The following is a 25,134-nucleotide window of genomic DNA, read 5'->3' as shown; positions in this document are numbered from 1 at the left end:
TGTATTTTCGACAGAGGGAGAAAGGGAGTCGTGACATTTCTTTTTGGCAGGGAAAAGGCCATACTCAGCAGGAGTTATCAAAGGCAAAAAAGTAAAAAGTTTGAGTTAGCTATCTTTCTCTCTCTCTCTCTCTCGCTCTCTCTCTTCACCCCCTTCTCCCTCTCTTTCTCTCTCTCTCTCCCTCTCTTTTCCCCTGGAGATACTCATGTTAAGCATAATTAAGCAGATTTGATTAGCATCAAGCCTGGCTTCCTCTCTTGACTTTTAATGAATGTAAATCTACCATCTACATCCTAAAGATTAATTTCTGCCAATTAAAAAACACAAGAGGGCTTATTGGAGAGAGAGAGAGAGAGAGAGAGAGAGGGAGGGGAGGGGGGGGGAGAGTGTTAAAGTCCTTTGAGTTGGAGTACAGTCGGAGTTTTATCCTCTTCCCCCCTTGTCTTATGGTGAGTCTCTGGAGATCTGTGTCTCTCTCTCCCTCACGACCAAGATCATTATCAGCACAATGTTCCGTGAAAGCCACTTTGAAAGGACTGCGAGCTCCATATGTAAATGATGGGAGTGTGTGTGTGTGTGTGTGTGTGTGTGGACTAGATGAGGAAACAGTTGACAGGTAAAAGGGTTCAATTTGTCAAGACAAGGTTATTGCCCTGAGATTTCACATCTTTACGTCTTTTTTACAGTCTCTCATCTCTCTGGTTAGACTCGTTTTGAATCACTTTGATTCAAATTTAGATTTTCTTGTTGATTTAAGATCGCGGTGGTTCAAATATTATCATAATAATGACAAAACAATCGCACCCAGCAGGAATGAGGTGCAACATGAAATCGTCCTCGTACAACGCTCCTGATTTACATATCTTGCTTTTTTTCACTGTTAATGACTAATTTAAATTAAACATGGTTGAAAACAGATAACTTGGCTTTTCCCATAATTTCAACATGCTTTCATTCTTGGCATCAAACAAAAAAAACTGGTTGTCATTAAATCTTATTTCTCCTAAACTGCATTAATCTGACTTTTAACTCTCTTTCGATAAAAAAAAACTATATTTATTTATGGTTTCCCTGTTTTTATTTCATTCCTTTGCTTTAATTAGATTTAACAAGTCTCTCACCTGGAATTTAAACACAAATTCCTCTCAAGACAAATAACTAAATAAAAACATGTTTTTTTTTCTTCCAGAGATAATAGGCTACAATTATACAACTATTAGTCACAAACGATGCGGTGGGAAGCGGATGTCGTGAAGGTTTAAAAACCCCTTAAAGAGGACATTAATACTAAAGTGTCGTTAGGCGTTCATAAATAGGCTTATCCAAAGTTTATGTAGGCTAATCTTTGCTCTCTCTCTCTCTCTCTGTTGATGTGTCTCTCTCTCTAAGAACAAACGCAGGCTCCGCCTCTTTATGATAATGTGACAGTAGCATCTCCGGCTCGGAGGCAAGCCTCCTCTCGCTCTCACTCAACTATGTGATCGCTTTTTTCCCCCCGCACACACGGACCCTGTCTCTTGTCCTCTCCCCATCTCGCGTCCTCCCCCCTCCCCCCCTTTTACCTTCCCCACCTCATCTTCTCTCCTCCGCGCGCAGCTCCCTCCCGCGCCTTGAAAAGGAAACGGCGTTCGCACGGGGGGGTTAAAGTTACTTTCTTTAAAAAACAGTTTGAAGTTTACTTTTTGTTGTTGTTGTTTTTTTGTTTTTTAAATCCCTCGGACATGACTACCATGGCATCTCCGGCCGCTCCGGCTCTGCTCCCCGCCGCTACACTCGGGCACCACCCGGCGCCGAGTTCCGCCTCTCCGGCCACGGACTCCCCGCCACCGGCGGCCGCCTCCTCCTCCTCCTCCTCCTCCCCGGCTCCCCCGGCGTCGCACCAGGCGCTGCTCCACCAGTTCAGGGCGGACCTCCTGCTGGCGAACGGGAGCCCGTTGAAAACCGGCGGAGCTCCGGTGTCCGGCGGCGGCGGCAAGCCGGTGTACGCCACCCCGTCGCCCGTGGAGAGCACGCCGCAGAACAACGAGTGCAAGCTGGTGGAGGTGAAAGGGGCCAAGCTGGCGTCGTTCACCGTGAAGGACACGGAGCTCATCTGCCTGCCGCAGGCGTTCGACGTGTTTCTCAAGCACCTGGTCGGCGGGCTCCACACCGTCTACACCAAGCTGAAGCGCCTGGACATCGCCCCGGTGGTGTGCAACGTGGAGCAGGTCCGGGTGCTGCGGGGGCTCGGGGCCATCCAGCCCGGCGTGAACCGGTGCAAACTCATCTCCAGGCAGGACTTCGAGACGCTCTACAACGACTGCACCAACGCGAGGTGACGGGGGGGCTACGGAGGGGTGGGTGGGTGGGGTGGGGGGGGTGACCCCCGTGGAGTTACCCGGTGGATGTTGCGGTGGAGGGGTGCAGCAGGTGGGGGGGGGGGGGGGTATCTAAAGCAGGAGGCACCGTGAATGAGTGAAAATATACATATATAAGTATTGTCAGTAATTACACTACATTACATGTCATTTAGCTGACTTTCAATAAGGGCATTTGTGAGTAGTAACGAGTAGTTAAGAATAACTTTGCAACAACTTTATGGGGAAGTACTTTTACCCTAACATTGTTGTGATATTCCAGGACTTAGCCGTATCTTTGCTCTGATATCAGCCTCCCAATTGTTCAGAGACAAGGAATATCCCATGAATTCATTTATCTTATAATATGGTTGGATTTTTATTGGCGGTTGTTTACCATTTAAAGACGCCTGACTGGATGTCCAGTCAACTCCCATTTTTACATTTTTAATTCACTCACTCACTTACTCACTCCTGCGCCTGTCACTACCATTTTAAACCGATCACGAGAGCTGCGATGCTGACGATAAGGAGTTTTAGTAATCCTAATAAAATAATGTTCCAAAGTTTTGTCGTGTTATCACACACTTATCTCTCGCTCTCTCTGACACACACACACACGCGCGTGCACGCACACAAACACCATCTCTCTCTCTGACACACACACACACACACACTGACACATGCACACATCGAATCTGACACTGTCATTCTGAGAAATTGATTCTTCACAGAAATTAATTAATTTTCATTTGGCCCCAAGCGGCAGCTTAAATCAGGACAAGCTCACTCACTCACTCACTCACTCACTGATCCCTTTGCTTTCTCTCTCTCTCTCTGCTCCTCCTCCCCCCCCCCCCCTCCCTCTCTCTCTCTCTCCCTCCTTAATAACTCGCTGTCTTATCATATCAACACTCTTTAGCCCTGAGCATCAGAACAGAGGAGATGATTAAATGAATCCTCGGTATTTATGATGCGATTATGTAAATTAGCTGTTTTGCAGAACTCTGATGGTGACCGACTACATGGGTCATCAATCCAATGTGCCACAGAGACGTTTGGATAAAGGGGGCCGTAAATTGGCTGGTATTTGTAGTTTCCCTGGTGCCTCAGTCTGCCGTTGTGCGGACCACATGCTCATGACAGCATGGGTTTGGGTCTCGAGTAAAAAAAAAAGTGTGGATTAGCTGCAGTTTGGGGAATTTGTATTATTTGATAGTTAATCCCTGCTCCTTGGAGCATGAATTATCCAATTTACACCTGCTATTAAATATAGAAAACAGGATGTGCCAAGATGTGCACAGATAGACACCGAACCCTCCTGATTCTGCAGTGTATTACCTACTTATTTTGACTTTCTAGGGCGTAAGTCAAATAATTCAGGTGCTTTATCTCTAAGCTTTGATGCAAGCTTTGACTTGTTGAGGGAAAAAAAAATGAAACACACACACACACACACACGCAAAAAAAACAAAAAAAACAAGAGACCAACCTCTATGAAGATCAGCTCCCGGCTCCGTGTGCACAGATTGGCACCTGTTTAAGCGTCTGAGGCAAAATCCAGATGCATCTCCCTCTGCTTTTGGGATTTCTTCCGTGTCGGGTGTTAATGGGAACGTTGTTATACAACCGTTGGAAACGCACAGCCTCCGCCGTCTCTAATTATCCACACAACACTCAAACGGCCTTTAGTTAATGAGATCTGAAAACATCACTCGACTGAAATCTTCAAACGACTTCCGTGATTCTTTGTCTGAGGGCTTCAAATGTGCTGTGGTGGCCATTAGCATCAGTATCCCCCCCCCCCCCCCTCCCCCTCCCCCAAAGTAGAAGTTTCTAAGTAATCCCTGGTGTGGATGGTTCAACATAGAGGAGAAGGTGGGAAAAAAAAGAAAAGAAAAGAAAAGTGGGAGTCTGGATGGTTATCGTTAACGGGGGGGGGGAAGGCCGGTTCATCTCCAGGGACATGATGTTACGGCTCTCTGTCAGGGCTCAGTGAGGTTTTTGTTACTGATTAAGACAGCCATCACTTATTATTTTCCAGTTCAGCACCGTCGGACGGGGCTGGAGGGGAAAACAACAGCGTCGTCTGATAGTTTAACGCGTCGAACAAAATCGCTTTACACGGATTCCTCCTGTTTATTCTCACGGCTGTTTGTTCACTCTGTGGGCTCTTTCTTTTTTTAAAAGATTAAACTAAGCAGAAATGATTCAAATGTCCTTTGTTTATCGCCGTCTTTCCATCTCCACTTTGCCTCACTCCTGCCTCACACAGACACACACACACACCCACACACACACACACACACACACACCCTGACCACTGACTCATCAAACCATGAAGAAGGGCAGACTTCACCCTCAGTCAAAGCCTAGTTATAATTCGTTACATAGGTGCCACACAAACACACACACACACACACACTCGCACACACACACACTCTGTGTCATCTCCTTACGCACAAACTCACACGGTCACGCCTGTGTGTTTGCTGGCTTTTGTTGCTAAACGACATTAGTTCCACAGAGAGAACATGGCGCGTAGGAGGCAACCTGATCCTCCGTCCTTTTCTTTCTCCCTCACAAAGGAACAGTTTCATTCTCTGTTAGGGACACACATCAAACAGCTCGCTCAGGTCAAACTGTGTGTGTGTGTGTGTGTGCGTGCACATACTGTACATAAATGCTGTTTGTACATTTTGTGTAGTGTACACAAGTGCCACCTCTGGCCTGAATGTTGTGTTAGCGTGGCGAGGCAGCAGAATCGCTTGTGACGTTTCATCAAAGAATCTTTTGACACTCAACAATACCTGAAAAGTGTTTTTTTTTTCTAAGATTCTTTAAAGAAAACGTTCACCTAAATTACAAATATGTCTTTTACCGTGCAGGTAGTTTGGGTTTTGTTTGCCTATATTTTAGTAGGTTAAAGGAATTTTGTTTGTGATGGTGCAGCAAATGCGTTTTCCTCTCTTTCTTTATAGTTCAGTTAATGGTTTTCAGATGCCTTAATTCATCTTTAGACCTCCTTCTGTAGGAATAGTCCCCATAAACGCTGTGGGGGGAGGGTCTGTTCTTCCTAATGGCATAACCAAAGCAAACAAAATAATAAAGTTAGCCTCCCCTGTTTTGGGCGGGGGGGGGGGGGGTGGAAGAAGAAAACTCCTGCCCCTCAGGTTCTGTGGCTTAATACCACAAGAGGTAAAAAAGGAGGCTTTGTTCTATTGTAATTTAGCTTTAGTTACTTTTTTTTTTTTTTTCAGCATTCATGAAGCAATAATAGAATCAACTTTGGCCGAAAAAATCAAAAATCAAACGTAGTTAAATCTAACGCTTAATGATGAATGAGACGGAGCGGCCTGCGGAGTGCAACAACAGCGAGCTCTTTGTGCCCCTTTGTGGCGAGACCTCGGGCCGCTCGCCGTTGGCAGCGGCGAGCCGGCAGTTGTGTGTTATGTGTGGGAAGGTGGACTCAAAGCCGAGCCCCACTGCCACGCCATAACTCACTGTCAAAGTCAGCAGGGGAGGGGTGTGTGTCTATGTCTGTGTGTGTGTGTGTGTGTTGGGGTGGGGTGATTATCTCAACTTTAACCTCCGCACTCTTTTGATGTTTTATAGCGGAGAGCACGATGAGATGGAGAGGGCCTCCGTTTCTTCCACTATGACAGGTTTTAATAGAGTGCACACACACACGCGCGCGCGCGCACACACACACACACACACACACACACACGCACACACACGCGCAATCTTGACATCGTCTTGACCCTGGAATGTGGGAGAGGAATGCAAGGCGGTATCAGTCTAGGAGATCAGATTCTTGCCGCGATCAAACGTCCTGTGTGTGTTTCTGTGTGTGTGTGTGTGTGTGTGTGTTTGTGTTCTGTCCTTTTTTGCTTCTTTCATGACATCATCACACAGGCTTTCCTAATAACAATGCCGCATAAAGCTTTCTCTTTTTTTTGTTTTTTTTTGTTGCCAACCCTCGATTTTTTGAGAGGAAGATCACCACATCAATCTTTCCCTGCCTCCTCTGACCAGCAGCATAAGTCTTCCCCGCGCACGGCGACAACGATATGATTTATCAAACCGGACCGTGACGGCGAATACAAACCCGGCGTGATGAACACAGATTGAAAGGATGGGAGCATGGGAGCTGTAAACCGGCGCTAATATATTCCAAACAAAATCTTGTTTGAGCTAGTTCCCCTACACACACTCGCGTAAACACACACACAGCTGCTACCTATCAGCACCTCAGTCCCTCCAAGTCAGTAGCTGTTCCACTGTTATGACTGCTACACTTCCTCTGCTTTCATTGCTTGTCTTTTTCCACACTGTGTGTGCAGTGTGTGTGTGCGTGTGTGTGTGTGTGTGTGTGTACGTATATATGTATGTGTGTGCGTGTGTGTTAGCAGGGAAGAGAAAGATCTGTCATCTTTGTTATGTTTTGTTTCTGTTCCACCTGTGCTAAGCTCCAGCTGCCATGTTTGGCGTTTCATGTTTCAGGTAACACACACACACACACACACACATACACACTTTAGGCAAAGCTAAGCATGGATGGCAGAACTCAATGTACACAGTACCTTTTTTTTTTACATCTGTTTGTGTGTGTGTGTGTGTGGTGTGTGTGGTGTGTGTGGCCAAAGCATTGGCATGAGGGAGGACGTCTGGGTGAGATTTTAATTAAAGTTTGAGACAAAGAGGTCATAAGCCATACACCCCCTCCTCTGCACACTCACACACCTTATACACACACACACAATGAACTGTTTTCTCCCCCCCCCCCTCTCCCCCTTCTCCCCCCTCCTCTCTCTCATTCCATCCCCACAGCTTGATGACTTTTCCATGAAAGGCTTTTTCATTAATCCTACCTCAGGGAACCGGTGCTCTCCAACCTCACACACACACACACACTCACAAAACACACTTGCGTGCTCAACACACACATAGACCTCCCTCTACGGGTCACTTTGATGTATCAACGCACTTGCAGACTAAACACAAAATTAGGTTCCAGTTCTTTATGCCCGCTAAAATGCAACATATACACACCCACTAACAAGGCCGCAACACACACCAGCACACACACACTTACACACACACACACAGAAGCCATTAATTAGTGTGCGCACATAAACAGTAGTAAGGAAAAAGGAAGCGGCTGCTGTAAAAAACAACCACAGACTTTGTGGTCTGTGTGTATTTTATTTCCCCTGACCGGTGTTGGCCTCTGCATTTGTGTGCCTGGTTTTGTGTATGTGTGTGCGTGTGTGTGTGTTCATTTAAGGTGTTCCAACATCAGTTGCGGTGCAACTACGATGCTTTACCTTCAACTTGCAAACTAAAAATACATTTCCTGCTTTTGTTAAGCACAGTATGCCTCTCTATTTGTGATGCAAAAACAAAATTGTGTGTGATGCGAATGCGCCTCTGAAAAAAACAATTCGAACAGACACACACGCACACACACACACACACATAGACACACACGCGCATTCACATCTTTATCCTTCCTGCACATTGCGTCTGTCTGTCTGTGCGTGTAAATATGTGTACATTTACCTTAGTGTGTCTCGCTCCACATCTCCGTGCCTGTGTGTAGTACGTGTGTAGCGTGTGTGAGATATCTGATGTCAGCTGTCACATCCCAGTCGGTCTGGGCCCATAATAAGAGACAATAATAACAACTCATTAAAACTGAGGGCAGGAACTGTGGAGCTCATCGGCTCATCAAATTAACCTTTGAACACTTCATACACACACACACACACACACACTCAAGCTACCTGTTTTTCTCCCACAGTTAGTGACTACCCAATCTTTCCTTCTGTCTTTTTGTCGTCCCCCCCCCTGCCCCCCCCCCACCCCCTTTTCTCAGCCAGTGGGTGTGTCAACAGGGGATTGGTCCTTTCTGCCGGGTAATTGATGAATTATATGCAATATGCAAATGAGGCGCCATTAATCTCCTGACTGACAGCTTCGTTTATGGGGCCTTAATGACGGCTGGATTAGATTCTAATTAAAATCTGCTCAAAGACACCCCACGCTAGAAAGCTGCTGCTTCTGCTAGTCCATCTCTCCTTCTTTCTTTTTTTTTTTTTTTTTTTACCTTTTCTCTAGGACACTTCCTCTCCTCTCACTTTACATCTCCTCATATCGTTCCGTCCATCTCCCTTTTCGTCTGTATTGTTTTTGATTCTTTAGCTCCGCGTCACGTGTTTTTTCGCTCCCCTCCTCTGTTTCTGTCCTTTTTAATATCACACACACACACACACACACACATATTTTGCCCACGGACCCATGTTATCCAATGTCAGGTTGCTGTGAAAGGAGACGAGCTGAGCTGGTCGTCATTAAGCCTGATGTGGCCCGTGTCATTTCCCCTGTCAGGACATTCACACCGTTTAGTCAGAGGCAAAGTGATGTCTGACAGCTTTTCACACAGCTCCTCCAGGATTGATTGAGCATGGCCGGCTCAATCAAGCCATGTGAATCTGCTTGTAGTCGCGGCCCTTTATCCAGGAAATTTGTGACATGGCGGGAAAAAAAAAAATTAAAAAAAAAAGGGAACGAGGAAAGGAGGGAGAGGGAAGGAGGCGAGCAAACACATTTAATAAGCAAACAAATGAATGAGTAAGCTGAACAGTAATGAGGTGCTTTATTGATGCCATAAGGGGAAACTCCTTTTTCGCTTGCTCGTATCCGCGGGGAGGTCAGATTTGCTGCACAGAAGCCTTCCTCGAGCCGCTCGGGTTTCAGTGTTTTTGCTTGTGGGCGCTTCAGCAGGATCACAGGTTCACAGTTTCTCCAACCCGGGGGGGGGGCACCCATCGCAGTCACAGCACGAAAAGACCGAGGGAGCATTAAGCGTTAAACAGGCCTAACGGGCGAATAATGTTAACCTGTGTTTTTTTTTTTTTTTTTTTTTTTGCTTTTGCAGTTCGAGGCCGGGACGACCGCCCAAGAGGCTGCAGAGTGTGACAGAGGGCGGGACCCACCACATGCTGTCCCACAGCGGTCTGGTGCATGCTGGGATCATACCTCCTGCAGGTGACCACCCAGGCCGCACTACGCCCCACGCTGTAGAGACAATATCACAGGCGCTCAACATTTGATTGAGATTCCATTTCCAAAAATACGTAAACCAAGTGAAGACATTTTTAAAACTATTAATTCATGTTTTGATTTAGCTCTATTTCTCACCAAATCACAATTTATTTTTGTTTTCATGTTAGAATTCTTAACTTAACTATGAATTTTCATTTTATTCTTCCATTGTATTTGCTTAATGCAAAACTACACCATTTCTGACAAATTCCTCTTAACTTTCTTCTATTTCTTGTAGTTTTTCTTTTTTTCTTTATATATTTTGACGCACAATAATTATATAATCCCTCACTTTGAATAGTAATGAGGTTACTTTCACTGAGAAGATCTATATACCATCGCAGATAGATTTGCTTCTAATTATAATGTTTATTCAGCAACATCAGAACCTGTGGTTTATAGAAAAAAGGTTCCCTGTTTGGAACTCAAATAGCAGTTAGACAAATTTAGTTGGGTACAGTTGTTCAGCAAAGGTTCGCAATTTGGAAATTTGTAAACTAGTTGATCAGTAAATGAAATTATTTATTATTTAAATTTCGAAAGAATTAGAAATAAAAATGTTTTCTGCGTTTGACTTAAACACACACATTTCATTTAATCAATACCTTGTTTACAGATTAAATGTTTAATTGATATCTATGCTATTTTGGTAGACAATCTACAACCAATGATAATATATTCATACATCATTTGGTGATGGAAGTCACAAAGTCAATTTTCTGGCCAGTGTATTCTATATCAAATATCCATTAGACGGAGAAAGCCTCTCTGACTCTAAATCCCCCTTTTTGTTTTCCATAAGGTCAGGGTTTGTAATTCTCCAGTACTGCACAGAAGTGGAAATCCCTGTTTGGGTTCCAGGAGCTGCTTTAAACAGTGAATTAGTGACACATTGTTGCTTAAGCCCTCAGAGGAGCTGCTGGCAAAGTTCAAATTCTGTTCTCTTTTCAGCGGTCGGAAAGTGAAAGCAATCACCTGGCAGCCAGCTGAGTTGCTGCCATCGGTCTAAAGAAAAGAGCAGGTTGCTTGTGCAGGATAGACACGGGCACGCTCGCTTTTCCCTTTTTCCCTGCAGAATGATACATTTAACCCGTTATCAATAGTGCGAGGAGGCAGGAGGGGACCCGTGTGTTGATTAATAAAATTACCATCCACACTGCTGACGCGCAAGAAACGACCCATAACTTGCAAGTTGGCCTTTTTTTTTGTCTTGAATCGCAAGTACACAGAGTCCAAGATTTCTAATATTTAAGCCATCAAGAACCCTTTTATTTTAGTCGTGCACACTAACAGGAATGAGAATGCTTAATGTTTAATCTTCTGTAAATGACTCTCAAGCACATTCATTGTCTCTTCAATCTGTTATTTGTTATCTCGAGTTTGTCTTGTTTGTTCTAACAGTCTTAGTCAACTGCCTTCTTACGGCCATGGTGCTGCTTGTTCTTGTGACAAACAGTGTGTGTGTTTGTGTGTGTGTGTGTGTACGTCTGTAGCACAGAGAAAGGGAGAAAAGTAATTGTTGGCACCTCACCGCTCTCAAAGTTGCCCTTGGCTTTGTGCTCTTCACTGCAACCTGATCTTTTCATTCCCTGCCTCAAAAGAAGCCATTTTCTGTTAGCTCTGCTTCCTCTCGCTGTTCAAAGGTGCTTGAGAGAGAGAGTGTGTGTGTGTGTGTGCGTGTGTGTGTGTTGTGCATGCGTGACTGTTCAAGAGCATCTTTCTCAGTGGGAAAAGAGTCTTTTTCCACCAAAGGAGAGGGCACGGCAGCAATGTCAGCGCCACTGATTAGAGCTGGCCACATGAGAGGGGAGAAAGAGACGGAGAGCGGGGAGGACATTTGAGCGTAAAAGGCAGGGAAAATCTTTGATGTCATCCTCCTTAGTCTCTTTCTCTCGCCTCATGCACTCACACACACACACACACACACACACACACACACACACACACACACACACACACACACACACACACGCACACACCCGCAACACGGTGGCTTATGTCCCGCTGTGATGCTGACATTTGAAAAGGTAAAGTACGGCGAGGGGATGGGAGGAGAGCAGGGAGGAGGGCGCGAATGAGAAGAAGCAGAGGAGATGAGAAGAATGGGAGTGATTTGCTGCGGTTGTCTACGTCTCGGACGCTCCGCCACGGAAGAGCGCCGCGCGCGGCGATGCTCGGCGGTGCAGTTTTGTTGGCAAATGTTTCTGATGAGTCCAGGAAATTGAGACTTATGGCTTGTTTGCGTGTCCTCACGTCGTGTTTGCACAGTCGCGTCTAACTTTTTAATAATTGCCCCCCCCCCCCCCCCCCCCGTGTGCTTGTCTGCGTTAGTGCGAGGGATGTTTCGTTTTTTTTTTGGAGCTGAGGGTCGAACTACCTTTCTGAGGACCAGGGCACAAATTAAAACACGGCCTCGGGCCCTCTTGCCACATTTTGTTCACCTTCCATTTCTTAACACGCAGAAGTGCACAACCCCTATTTAAAATGTGGCTTTATTATTCTCTCTCTAAACATCTCTAATTCCTACTAAAGACGTACTCTGCGGGCTGAAAGGTGGCTGTGCGGCGGGACGTGATGTCCCCGCGTGGGAGAGATGAATGTCTCGGCTTGTTCCTATCACCGCCGACCCCCCCCCCCCATCCACCCCCCCACCCCCCTCCCCTGCTCAGACTAAATGGCCGGTGCGGCGGTGCAGTCAGGATGAATGGCTGGCCTCTGTCTTCCCATGACAACCTCCTGCCTGCCCACTGCTCTAATCCTCCACCGCGGCCATTGATCCGGCTCTTATTGATTCTCCTTCTTTCTTTTTTCTGCCTCTCTCCGTATATATATATATATATATATATATATATCCGTCCCACTCTCAGATCTGTCTGCCCTGGCCAAGAAGATCAAGCTGGAGGCACTGGCCAGTTACCACAGCAACCATCAACACGGCGGGCTAAACGGCGAGAACGGCGATCACGGCCACGGACTGGGTGAGTGTCATCTCGGGTCCGTCCACTGACACAAACACACACACACACACACACACACACACACACACACACACACACACACACACACACATGCGGCGGTGGTTGTCTGCACACATCTGGGATGCCAGGTCAATGCGGATACCGGAGCAGCTGCGTTTGTGGGCGGCTGCTGAATGAAGCTGATTAAAAGCAGGATGTGACATCACCGCTCCTCACCGCTACGTTTCCAAAAACAAACTACAGCAGCAATTAGCACTCATGTATTGTTTTGTAGTTTTTCCTTCTCCTTTTTTTCCCCCGATAGTGATACATGTGAACATTTCCTGCAGCTTGGAATGGTTTGCATACTCAATGAGATGAGAAAACACAATTGGTCACCGACTCTGCAGCAACAAAACATTACCGGCGAATCACCCGCACAGATTAGTCATCGCATCAGGAGAGCAGGGACCCGAACCAGCAGCATTAGATCAGGATTTACTGGAAGAGAAGCCTTTGCCTTTCAGACAGTAAGTTAGCCGTGTGGTCTCATTCCTTTGGCTACTCGCGCGGGTGTAATATTTAGTCATACGTTATTAAAAAAAAACTGATCCCTGGCTTTTCGCAGTCAGGGAAAAGCAAGCCGTCCCCGAGGTGGACGAAAAACAAGCGCACCCCGCATCATAGAGAGATGAATAAGATGAGAGGCTGAAGCCAAATCAATAGTCTTCTCTCTAATTCACTATCCTGAATGCAAACGACAAATGCCGGACAATCGATGGGGGGAACGGACACGAGCACGCGCACGCACGCACACGCACACGCACACGCACACACAAGCGTGCGCACACACAGGCCACGCCGCCCCCGCCGTTATCGACAGGTTAAAGCGACATCAGTGTGTTTAGACAGATGACGGGGCTTATGGAGGCCTGTGTGGAATACGCTATCAACTCGGGACACACACACACGCACACGCACACGCACACACACTCTTAACATGAGGCGCACACTGCAAGGCTTAAGGACCAAAATGAAAAGGAAGAAATTGTCCTTGTGTTTTGAGCCAAAAGTGCTTGAGCCGGGTACCTTTAAAGGTTTTGGCTTTGGTTGTGTGTGTGTGTGTGTGTGTGCGTCTGTGTGTAGTAAATAGTTTTCCCTACCCGTGTCTGCGAAACGCTTCCAGCCTCAAGCATTGTTTGCCATCGTACACGCTCGGTTACAACTGCCGGCATCTGTGCGCAGTTAGGTGGCATGGTTACCACCAGCCATTATAAACATGTAAAGCCTAATCACTGTTAATGATAGAGTCAAGTGGAAACACACACACACACACACACACACAAACATACAGCGCAAGCATACATACACGCATAAGAACGGTGTGTTTTTTTCCATACCGCCACCCACGGCCTTATGGGAAGGACAGGCCCCTACCAGGGCTTCAACCACTACAAAGGCAATCTCCGATTACACAGACGCACACACTCACAAATGCTGAGTGTGACACCTTACGGGCCGGGGAGGAGCGGGGAGCAGCCATTTCTGCATTTAACAAGATCTTCTGGGAAATTTACAGTAACTGTTTGTTTACAGTAATGGTTTGTTTGGATAAACATAAGAGAGGCACTTTGACTTTTGATGTTTTTTAATGAAACATAAGAGAGAGTGATGGGAGGGCAGAGAGAAAGTGGGGAGAGAGGGGAGGGGGGGGGGAGCAGAGTTAGGAAGGAGAGAGAAAATGAAATTATGGAGGAGGGGTGGGGCTGCAGGGGTGTGGAGGGATGGGGAGGATGGGTGGAGAGGGGGGGGGGGTTATAAAAGTGGAGCGCTGGTTTGTGAAACCAGGGCTTAATATTTGGAGCTGGCTGCTAGTTTGTTGTCGGAGCATCTGGTTGTTTCGCTCCATTCAGACAGATCTTTTGTTTGGGTTGGATTCTGCGAGTGAGAGACTAATCTGCCAAACGCACAAAGCGCTGCACATATGTCCGGCGAGCCCGACTCGTAAAGTCAACGCCTCGGCCTTTATTTCTTGGTTTGCCCTTTTCTTCTTCCTTCTCTTGTATTTCTCTCTCTCTCTTTCTTTTCTGCCCCTCCTTTATTTGTCCTGTTTCATCACCTCTTTTTGGATGGCTTTTTTTTCTTCTTTCTTTTTTCTCTCGTTTCCATGCACTCGCTCTATTATTTGTGACAATTGTGTGGAATAGAGTCCAAGATTTTTTCCTTTGTGTTTATAATTACCCAGCGTGCATTGCTGGCCCAGCACCAGGACTGCCATCAGCTTCTTTTGTTCCACTTCCTCCCTGTGTTTCTTTTGTTTTTGTTTTTCCTTTTATTAAATGATAAATATTTATGTCATTTTTCTCCCCCCCCCCCCCCCCCCCATCCCCCAAAACAGGATTGTTTGTTTCATGAATAGAGGGACTGCAACAACCCACTTGGGTGCTGTTGAGAGGAAGGATTTTCTTTAAAGATAGTGGATGCTTGTGGTATCCAGAGGAGCGCCAACAACAGATCGGTCAAGATAATAAAGACTTTGGTTTGAGCTGCTGAAAACGTGTCGGGTTATCGGCGAGAACACAGAGGCACTGGAAGAAAACTTTCTTTTATTCCGGAGAGGTTTGTGTTCTTTTTTTTTTTTTGTGGTGTAATGAGCAAGTCCTCTTCCTCCTGCCTCCCATTTTGTTCTTCTCTCCCCCGGCCTCTTCTTATCTCTTTCCCACACTCGACATCTCTCCACCGCACTCGAGCATATTTTCGACTGGAAGCGGAGCGGTCAGCCAGGTAACGTTGACTTCACAGGGAGAGGGACATTGGTGTCCGGTTTCAAACCTTTTTCAAAGTTCGGTACACTGCACAGGTCTGAGCAGAGACTATACATTGCGATGGATGAATACCACCGAAGCACGAATGAAAGAAGAAGGGGTATCAGGCCCGTTTCGTGTCGGGTGCAGCTCTGGGGGCCTGAATCCGAGCCGCCGGTCCGACCTTCTCTGCTCTTACAGTAATCGACTGTGCTCCTGCGTCGGCCCTTCTCTTATCTTCCACACGTTCTTCTATTCTCCCCCACCAGTTCTGGACCAGTTGCCCTTCATGATGATGTCCCATCCTCTGATTCCTGCCAGCCTGGCGCCGGCCTCCGTTTCCATGGCAATGGGCCAGATGAACCGACTGAGCACGCTGGCCAGCATGGCGCAGCTCCACGCCAAGCCCCCCGCCAGGACTCCCACCTCCGTCATTAAGGTGAACCCAGAGGACCGTCGGCGCGGGGCAACCCGACCCCCAGGCAGAGTCCACTCAGAGTACACCGTTGTTTCAACAACACATAACACAGAATCAAATGAGTCGTATATATTTTCTGTCCCTGCGAGTGAAGAGCTTATAGTCAAGTTTCTATGATAATGTATGAAAAAGGGTCAGTTGTCTAGTGGCAGGTTCAGGTTTCTGGATCGCTACCGTGTTGTGATCAGAGAAATGTTTGAGATATCAGAGAAAAACTTTGACCTCTCCTTGAAAATAGCATCTCACACCTAAGATTAATTTAAGGAGGTTTGGAAGGAATGCAAATGTTGCCAAACGTTACGGAAGCACCGTCTCCGGTCATAATTTTAACGGCGCATTGTTCAATATCTGGGATGATTCCCACAAAATGATTTTAGAGGATACCAATATGCTTCCAGGCTTGTGCAAGCCCAGAAACAGCTGCTACATTTTGGACATAATAGGGGCCGGATATGTCTTTCGACACATTTGTTTTAGCATACAAACACTGTTATGGCATAAAAGTTGAACATTTACTGGAAGATTTCTGGCTTTTAGAACCCGGTTTTGGAATTCAGTATCTTCATTCGTAGGCTAATTAGATACTTCTTGTGGTCCGGTAGGAGCGTGTGCTGGACAGCCCGTCCCCCACTCCCTCGTTGGAGGAAGCGCAGATGTCCTCCAACCACAGCAGCAGTGTGTCCAGTTCGCCGTCCCACACGGAGCGCTCTGGAGAAACCACGCGTAAGTTTACCGGCCGGTGGTCACGTGAGGAAAAGCAGTGGCTCCAAACAAACGCGGGGACGTGCTTCTCAGTTTATTTGTTTGGGACTTTTTTCCGTTTCAGACCCACAGGATGACGGCCTGTCATCAAGCCACAATGTGTTGGCGCACTCCCCCGGTGTGGTGCATGTGTCCAGAGAGACGGACGGGACCTCAGCGGAGTACAGCACGGAGAACAAGAGGAGCCACGCCGACAGAGGTGAGATTTTTCTCCTGTAGGTCATGTCAGCATTGGACGTGGTTTGGAGGCACTATTACACAAATTAAATAAATAATATGGTTTTCTCGTCAACCGTAAACCGTCCGATTGTCTTGACACACCTTACACTGTAAACACTTCTGTAAATCTGTAAAAGACTCCTTCGGCTGAGACTTTATGATGCATGGGAGTTCCTCAACTCTGTGACGTCGTCACAATGGGAAAGTGAAGGTGATCTGAGAAACAACTCGGCGCACACTCAGCGGGTTCGGCTGCTTTTATGGCATCCGCTCCAGGCGAGTAATTATCAGTGGGCCGATCAGCATCCACTTGGGGTCCAGCATCCAGTTGTTATCGTGCATCCATCCTTCGCATAGCCACATGACGCATCTACATTGCCAGGGGATGCAACTATGTGGCGGCAGGTGTGTTGCTCAGAACCGAAGGAAGCTCGAGGTCGAGTGTAAAGTTGTCTGGATGAGCGCTTAACAGGACACTACTTTGATTACTCAAATATGTTGAATGACAATGTGAGCTCAGACCTCAAAGTTCCAGGTCCCACCGTTTCCTGAGGATTGCAGTCATTAATCATTTAATAATGATTAATGAGTACTGATTATTTCTTTTTTTTTAAATCAATTGCTTTCAAAGTCCCTCAATATGCTTCCCACCCTCTCCACCCATCCATGTTTTCACCTACAGACCTGTTTACTCACGTCTGGCAAGTCTGTGATGGTTTGTTTAATACTCTCTTTTTGAAAAAAGAACTAAAGACACAAAAGACACAAAATATCTCAGTTACAGGTCAATAAGGATTCACTGTCGCACCTCTTCTTTCCTCCCCATGTCCTCCTCTCCTCATTGTGGCCGGTCCGGTCCCCCCCCCCCTCCTCCTCCTCCTCCTCCTCCTCCCGGCTTCCCGCGGCGAGCAAAGACAAATAATTCTGCAAAACAGGGCTCCATTAGACCAAGAAGCGGTGTTACATTAGCGAGTCATTTGCCGGGCCGCGGCCTAACGAGCCAGGCGGCCTCCCGTGCTCTCAGCTGGACCTCATCTGCATAACGACCGCCTCCCTGTCGTTAGGGCCCGCGTTGCCACGGCGCTGCAACGTCAGTTGTTTGGTTCTCTCTGTCAGGGAGGTTTGCATTAGCTTAATGAGGACTGCTCAAGGACAAACAGTCAGCAGAAAATCCACGGCGAGAGGGAGGGAGAGAAACTGAGAGTTTGTATGTGTGTGCACGCGCCCCGGCTAAATGTATTCTAATACTGAATCGCATTATTCAGTAATCGAATCTAAAAATCACAAAGGCCTCCCAGGTAAGGTTTCAGATGCTGTCAGGTATCTGTGAACATATTGACAAAGCAGTGATGGCACCAACAAACGTGAAAGCCATGCATCGCACACTGCATTTATGCAATTGATTTTTAATTGATTTTGCTCCATGCAAATGTAACATATGTACATTTGCTGGATTGCAGGCTTTTGTGTTCGACCCACAACATCACAAGACGGGCTCATTGTGCATCGAGCAGACTTTCAAAGAACACTTGAGCGCTGTCATTCTGTCAATCCATTGTATGATAATCCGAGTGTGCGTGAGTATGCGCGTGTCTTGTGTGTGAGAGAGTCAGTTTTGGCTGTGTGTGCTGTTTCAGTGGTCTTTGAACAACGTATCCATGCAGCAAAGATCAGAGGCCATCCCTGACACCTCACTCCCATTAACCAAACATCAGCAGAATTTTATTCTCTGTCTGTCTCTCCCCTTCTCTTCCGCCCTCCCCTCCCCTCCCGCTCTCTTCCGCTGACTGGCAGTCTTCACGTGGTGAAGTTCATTAGCCCTGGGGACGGGTGGGAGAGGAATAAGAGAGGGGAGAGAAGAGCGATGAAGTTGGGAGAAAAGAGAAAAACAGACAGTGACCTTGGTTTAGGGAGATGGGTAAATGATCAAACGGGCTGGCAGCCGTGAGTGTGTGTGTGTGTGTGTGTGTGTGTATTTATGCCAAACGTGTGTGTGTGAGTGTGTGTGAGAGTGTGAGGTAAAGTAGGCGTAAAACAGTAACTCAATAAAGGATCAGTCACATCCAAGGAGCCTGGGGAAACCACGCTGCTGACTGCGCACTTCAGCGGCTACGAACGTGTGTGTGTGTGTGTGTGTGTGTGTGTGTGTGTGTGTGTGTGTGCGCGTCTGTATGTGAGCCACGGGAGTGTAGTTGGATGCCCTCCGCTGAGCTCGCCAGCACCTGCTAATTACCTTTCTCTACAGAGCAATGCTTTTAGCAAGGAAGAGGGAGAAAAAGGAGGAGGAGGAGGAGCGGGGGGAGGGGGGGGGGGGGGGGTGTATTGCTTCTCATCTGTGAAACACCTTGAATGTGACAGTTGCCAAGACGTGAGGCCGAGGCGGCGCAGGGGAGGCGGGTGGGTTTGGAGCAGAAGATGCTGTGGTCAGCTAAGTGGGGAAAACACTGTCATTTGTCACAGACAGAGAAAAGTGCCAGATATCACAGCGCGCGCTCGCCCTCGCCTCTGCTCCAGTAAGCGTCGGACTCCCAGGACGTCTCTCGTCCTCGGTGGCTCGGATGACAGCGAGCGCAGGAAGTGAGCGACTGCCTGGTGTGTGTGTGTGTGTGTGTGTGTGTGTGGATAAAAAAGATGCAAAAGAAAACGGCTAATCTTCAAACTCCCCTACTGTCAGGAATCAGGAACACGCAGTTCTCAGGTTTGCAAGCAGATGGTCATCCATAATGCAGCTTCTTAGCTCTTTTTTTATGGGAGGTGTCAAGCTGTGGTGCATTATCAATAGGCAGAGTGCCATCTAATAAAGGGTGACCACATTTTCAAAACTCCAAACCAGGACTTCTGCGTACGCGAACGCGCTCACTGTAATTAGTGTAAACAGCGGCTGTCGGACTCGACATGTTTGTTATGTACTCATAGGAATTTGCATTCACCCTTGATTGCATATCGCCGCTGTAATGATGATCCTTTTGTAGGTTTGAGACAAACATTAGTCACGTGAAAAGACAGTGTGTCAACTTTATTTACATGTCATTTGAACAACACCTTTAAAGAAAAAAAGATCAATCTCCATCGCTTCATGCTGACTGCACTGATTGTATGTTTCATTTGAAGAACTTATATTATATCTTTACTTCCGCATTCCATTCATATAGTACAGTTTGACGTCATTTCACTCTGCATCATTCCTTTTACAGAACTCCCTGTTGTTGGAAAAAAAAGCAGATTTAAGATGATTTCTTTGTGAAAGGCTTTTGTTGATCACCAAAGTTGTCCTCATTTCATTAAATGAAGTGAAATACTACTGATTCAGGGATAAAACAAGAGGTGACGCTCCTCCCTGAGCATCCCGTCTGCTCACAAACACATGCATACCTTTCCTTAAACCTCTGATATTTATACAGCCGGGCCCTGTCGTTTTTAGCCGATCTTACTCAATGAGGAGTAAACTGTGCCTTTTTCTGAGGAACTCGCGTTGGAAAGCGCCAGAATAAACGCCCGGTGCTGGTGATACTCGAGTAAAGTAGTAATAAACTGCGAGCCCTTTGTTGCTAAAGCGCTTCAACTAACACACACACATCAAAATGTCTCTCTCTCTCTCTCTCTGCCCTCCAGATAACACCTCCTTGGCCGCTCACACAACCAGGCAGAGCTGTGATAGACAAGTCTACCAGAAACCCCCATCAGGCTGCGAGAGGGTATCTTACCCCGCAGGACAGAAGCTCCCAGCAGGTCTCCACCACACTCCCTTCATCTTCCCGGAAGGCTTGTCCTCCATAGAGACCCTGCTCACCAACATCCAGGTGAGGCCCTGCTGGGGCTTTATTATTATTATTATTATACCCTGAGATGAATAGGGAGGGAGATGAGCCACTTTTCCCCGAAATGGTAAATAGCAGATGAGGCCGACATTTAAGATGTGCAGTAATTGGGATGGGCGTGTTCTGACCTGCTTCTCGTGTTTTACATGTCTTTGTTAGAGAAGAGTCACAATGAGAGCTCTCACCGGGCCGGGTTTTTTATTTTTTTATATTTTTTTTACAGGAAGGACGGTGGAAAGAACACGTTGTTTTTTTACCTCCTCTGACCTGATAGCAAATAGTTAAAAGATAACTGTTAACTGTCGTTGTCAAATGTATTTATTTTGCTCGTTTCCAGGAATTATACACCAGTGTAAAACATTAACCGCCTCACTCCCAATTATTTGTGATCTCTTCACTTTTAGAGTAAGGTGATCTAAATTCTCTTTGTCCGCATTTACTGCAGCTCATTTAAAAAAATTAAAAAAAGACAAATAACTTTTCCTTTGTGTCTTAGTGTTCACTGAGGGTGAGGTGAAGTAAGGACGCGTTTGGAGAACACAGACGCCTCTCCTGGCTCCTGATCAGTGTGTGACCTGTTGATGTGTGTCTGTGTGTCTCCAAGCAGGGTCTGCTGAGGGTTGCCATAGAGAACGCCCGGGCCCAGGAGAAGCAGGACCAGATGGAGAGAACGGAGCTGAAAATGGAGCTGGTCCGAGAGAGGGAGCTGAGGGAGACCCTGGAGCGGCAGCTTAGCATGGAGCAGAAAAACAGAGGTAGGCCGTCACATGCGGTGTCGTGTTATCTTGCGGAGAGTGAACCCTGCTGTCCCCGAGCCGCCAAATGGCCTCGGTTTGATTTCATATGCTGTATTTTTTCAAAATAAGTGAGCCTCAATAACAGACTGTTACTCTAACATTAAATTACTCTTTATAATACCTTCAAAGTCCCTCACTTCTCATGATGTCGTATAATAAACAAAATATCGCTTGAATGGATAGCCTTTTGATATAATAACTTGATATACAAAATGCATTTACTTGACATCCTTTATCGTTTCTTCCTTCCTCTTCCTCTTCTTTGTTCTCTGCTCAGTTCTGATCCAGAAGCGCCTGAAGAAAGAAAAGAGGAGTAAGAGGAGACTACAGGAGGCCTTGGAGGAGGAAGTCAAACTGCGTGATCAGGCAGAGCACACCCTGCTGCACACTGCCAACACACACACAGGTACAGGAACACGCACCGTTTTCAACGATATCATGAATTCCTCATGGGGTTTTTATTCTATTTCGTGAGCCCTGAAAGTTTGCACAAGCAACACGATTCTCATTTTCACATTAAATGTCACCGCGAGCCTTCTGTGCAGCCTTCGACTCTTCATTTCCCTTTCAATTAAGTTTCTTTATTAATGAATGACCAAATTGCAGGCCATCAATCATCGGCAGCACCCCCTCACACGGAGCCCGTGACCCAGGACGTGGACGGGACCAATCACAGTGACAACAGGATGGACGCCAAGGCAACAGTACAAGGTACAAGTGTCCACAAAACAAACGCTGCTGCGGTGGATCTCATCAGTGGAAATGTTGCCGCTGTGCAGCTGTTAGAAGGGTAGCAGCTACGGTCACTGCAGAACTTTTCTCACAATGATAATATGAAGAGATAAAAAAAACGGGAAGGTGAGTGCATCAACGTGAAGGCACTGCAGCGGGTTTCTGAATGATAATTAAAAATGACTCTTCAGTGTAGGAATCTGGAAACAAACCTGCTGCTGGGGATTTATTTAGCCCCCATCAACGGAGCTTGGACAGCAGATTTCATTATTACTCACTGATGCCTAACTGAGCGGTCTACTGGAAAAGGGGAGGGGGGGGATGGGGGGGGGGGTGGTTTTGAAAGATTTCACAGGGAGACGGCTCCCGAGAAGTTGAACAAAAATGAAATGAAGCGTGGCGCCCGGCGTCCTAATGGAGATGGGCGTTTTAACATATTTATTTTTTGCCAACATTACCGTCTTCCCAGGAACGCATTAATGAAACGACCCCGCGCGTTAACGTCCTAAATGGACAGTTAAAAGAAGACGGCGGTGGTCTCTGCCCCCCCCCCCCCGCCCCTTCCCCCCCCGTCACAGGGGGGGCACGGCTCCGGCCCACCTCTGCCCCGCGCCGCGCCAGGACCGCCGCGCGAGACGCCGCGCCTTGTTCAAAGCCAATTTTTAATTGAATGTCAGTGAAGCAAGAAGAGAACTGGCCACTAATTAACGGCTGTCTTAATTTTCCTCGTGACGAGTTTGTTTGGACATCATTTGCATAATTAACACCCAGTAATAAATCATTTAAAGGGGGATTGTCTGTCAGACAGCGGGGCAGGATGTGGTTCCTTTGTGCCAGGAAGTTTAATCGCCAGAAAAACAGGGATCACGGGGACGAAAAAAAAGACTTTCAACTCAACCTTACTTCATAAAGATCTTTTATTAATGATCTAAGTGGGAAGGTTAAAGGGGACAATTTACCATATTTGTATGAATGAATTTGTAGCATAAAGCATTTTCCCTCCCTTTGCTGTTTTCTGTCGTTGTGATCTAACCCAAAGAATCTGTCTGCATTCAGTATAACTTATAGAATTTTCGATTGTGTTTTATTAGACTGGATTTCTTTCTGGATTTCAGAGGGCAGAGGGTTCTTGCAGACATCCGGGATGTACTGAAGACGAGGTGGAAGCGCGGACGCATGAATGCAAGAACAGAGTGATGAAGATTTTCTCATTAATGAGAAAAGATACAATAGACAGGCACGCTTGGCGACGCAGTGGAAACCCAAGATGGACATATCTGCCCCCCCCCCCCCCCCCTCACTCCCCCAACCGGACTCCCTTACATTTCAAGGGTGACCTTTGAACTTTTCCATTGTTCTGTCATTTAATTTATTGCATTTATCACCAAATCTCGGCCGTAGTGGAAGCAGTACTTTATTCTGATGACGTGTTTGTTGTGTTTCTTTTAATCAAGGTTTTTAGATCCTAGATGAAGATGACCATGTTTGTTTTTTTGTCAGTGCTGTTTATCTGGACACAAGTGGCGAAAATAACTTGTAACAGAGTTGTGTACATATACAATATATAGTCATCATTTTTGTTATTATTATTACTATCACAAAAACATATGGCATGTCGTACAGTCAGTAAATGACTTGTATTGTGTATGTTATGCAGTAGTGCAGTTTGACAATACAAACAATACAAATTCTTTTTATCAAATTGTGTCGGTGCTTCTTTACTTATTTTACATGTGCAGTTTCCAAATGCATGTTTTTTTTATTTTTTATTTTTGTTATTTTTGTGACAAACCACTTTATTTTTGTGTGTGTGTGTGTGTGTGTGTGTGTGTGTGTGTGTGGAGGAGGGTGTAGGTCCATTTGCTTGCAAGACTGTACATATGTGAGAAAATGAGATGCAATGTGACATTGACTACTGCACCATCTCCAAAAAAACACACACGTAAATATTGACAGACAGACAGGAAGGTGGTGAGCAGGGTCACATGTGAGCTGCCCTTTAGTGAAACATGATGACGATGCACGCGGTCTCTCTCTCTCTCTCTCTCTCTCTCTCTCGCTCTGTGGCTCCACTCATTTTTTTTTATGTCCTGTCTCTGAACTTTAAAAGCTTTCTTGGACCAATACATTTTTAAGTAAATGAATGAAAGATGTGACAAGAAAAAGAAGAACATGGTTTTTGCTGTATAGTCAATTCCGGCTATTTTGTCATCTTTGCGGGCCAAATATTAGCATTGCAGGAAACGGAGCCATAACAAAAAAAACTAATGATTAATAATATTGTGTATTTCGGATTGCAGTCATGAAATGATCTGGTAACATCGATATTTTAGAGAAGCAAAGAGTGAGTGCTACAACAAGCGTCCCTCCTCTGATGCAGATGGCCAACAAATAAATATGTGATAAATTATGTAAGGGATTGAGGACCACGATTGCTGTTCAACGTTGATTGTTTTTTAAATATTTGAAGTGGAAAAATTCTTCTTTGCACACACAGTACACGCTGAGGACAAAACGCACAAGCTTTCTGAAGCAATAGTTCCCTTTGTCATGAAGCCATTTGTTGTAGCAAGAATAAACCCTTGAAGTCGACCAGAATTTCCTCATGCAACCTCGTGTAAATGTGCAGCGTGCCATTTCCTGGACAAAGGCAGATAAGCTATGATGCAGGACTGAAACAATACGTCGGTTTACAAGCAGTTCCCCCTGAATACAGAGCGGCTGACAAGTGAATAGCAATTATTCACATAAACGAATATATGAATGAGTCATCGGCTTTTCAGATGACCACCTCACAGGCCGTCTTCACCAAAAAAGGGGTTTGTGAATCGGCTCATTCACGCTCTCTTGTGTCGCTCTCACAGACACGTGCACACAGACGGACGCGCATCCCTCACAATTCACCGGCCACCATTGTCCTGCCGAGAGACGTGCAATGGAAAAGATAAATGGAGGATAAAGCTAAGGTGACAGGGGCAAGCATGTGTGTGTGTGTGTGTGTGTGTGTGTGTTTGCATGTGTGTACTGCACAACAGACCAGCAAACCATCTGCTCATCTCCTCTTAATGAACAAAGCAAACAGCAGGAGTCAAGGCTGTCTCCAAATCTGGACTCTCTTTAT

General features: G+C 46.3%; 1 protein-coding gene across 4 annotated transcripts; it reads left to right on the top strand.

The window, feature by feature from the left end:
- The first annotated feature begins 1,242 nt into the window (after positions 1–1,242).
- On the top strand, positions 1,243–23,721 carry dachc (dachshund c). 4 transcript variants are annotated; one of them, XM_037466226.2, is made up of 11 exons: positions 1,243–2,314; positions 9,280–9,389; positions 12,314–12,424; positions 15,477–15,646; positions 16,288–16,408; positions 16,512–16,646; positions 20,279–20,466; positions 21,092–21,239; positions 21,559–21,687; positions 21,888–21,992; positions 23,105–23,721. In XM_037466226.2, exons 1-11 carry the CDS (start codon positions 1,722–1,724, stop codon positions 23,164–23,166), a joined length of 1,872 nt encoding a protein of 623 aa, XP_037322123.2. In that variant the 5' UTR covers positions 1,243–1,721; the 3' UTR covers positions 23,167–23,721. The 4 variants fall into 4 exon arrangements, with proteins under 4 accessions (XP_037322123.2, XP_037322122.2, XP_062422626.1 ...); XM_037466225.2 differs by having other exon boundaries at positions 21,089–21,239; XM_062566642.1 differs by having other exon boundaries at positions 1,245–2,314; positions 23,129–23,721.
- The last annotated feature ends 1,413 nt before the right edge of the window (positions 23,722–25,134 follow it).

This window comes from Pungitius pungitius, chromosome 13 (genome assembly GCF_949316345.1).
Source record: "Pungitius pungitius chromosome 13, fPunPun2.1, whole genome shotgun sequence".
Taxonomy (NCBI): Eukaryota; Metazoa; Chordata; class Actinopteri; order Perciformes; family Gasterosteidae; genus Pungitius; species Pungitius pungitius.
Note: the sequence above shows the minus strand (reverse complement) of the source record. Positions and strands in the feature narration are given on the sequence as shown.

Coding starts and splice junctions, on each gene's coding strand:
- dachc (XM_037466225.2), top strand. CDS start 1,722: ATGACTACCATGGCATCTCCGGCCGCTCCGGCTCTGCTCCCCGCCGCT. Junction 15,647..16,287: donor CTCCCACCTCCGTCATTAAG/GTGAACCCAGAG, acceptor GTGGTCCGGTAG/GAGCGTGTGCTGGACAGCCC. Junction 21,240..21,558: donor CATGGAGCAGAAAAACAGAG/GTAGGCCGTCAC, acceptor TTCTCTGCTCAG/TTCTGATCCAGAAGCGCCTG.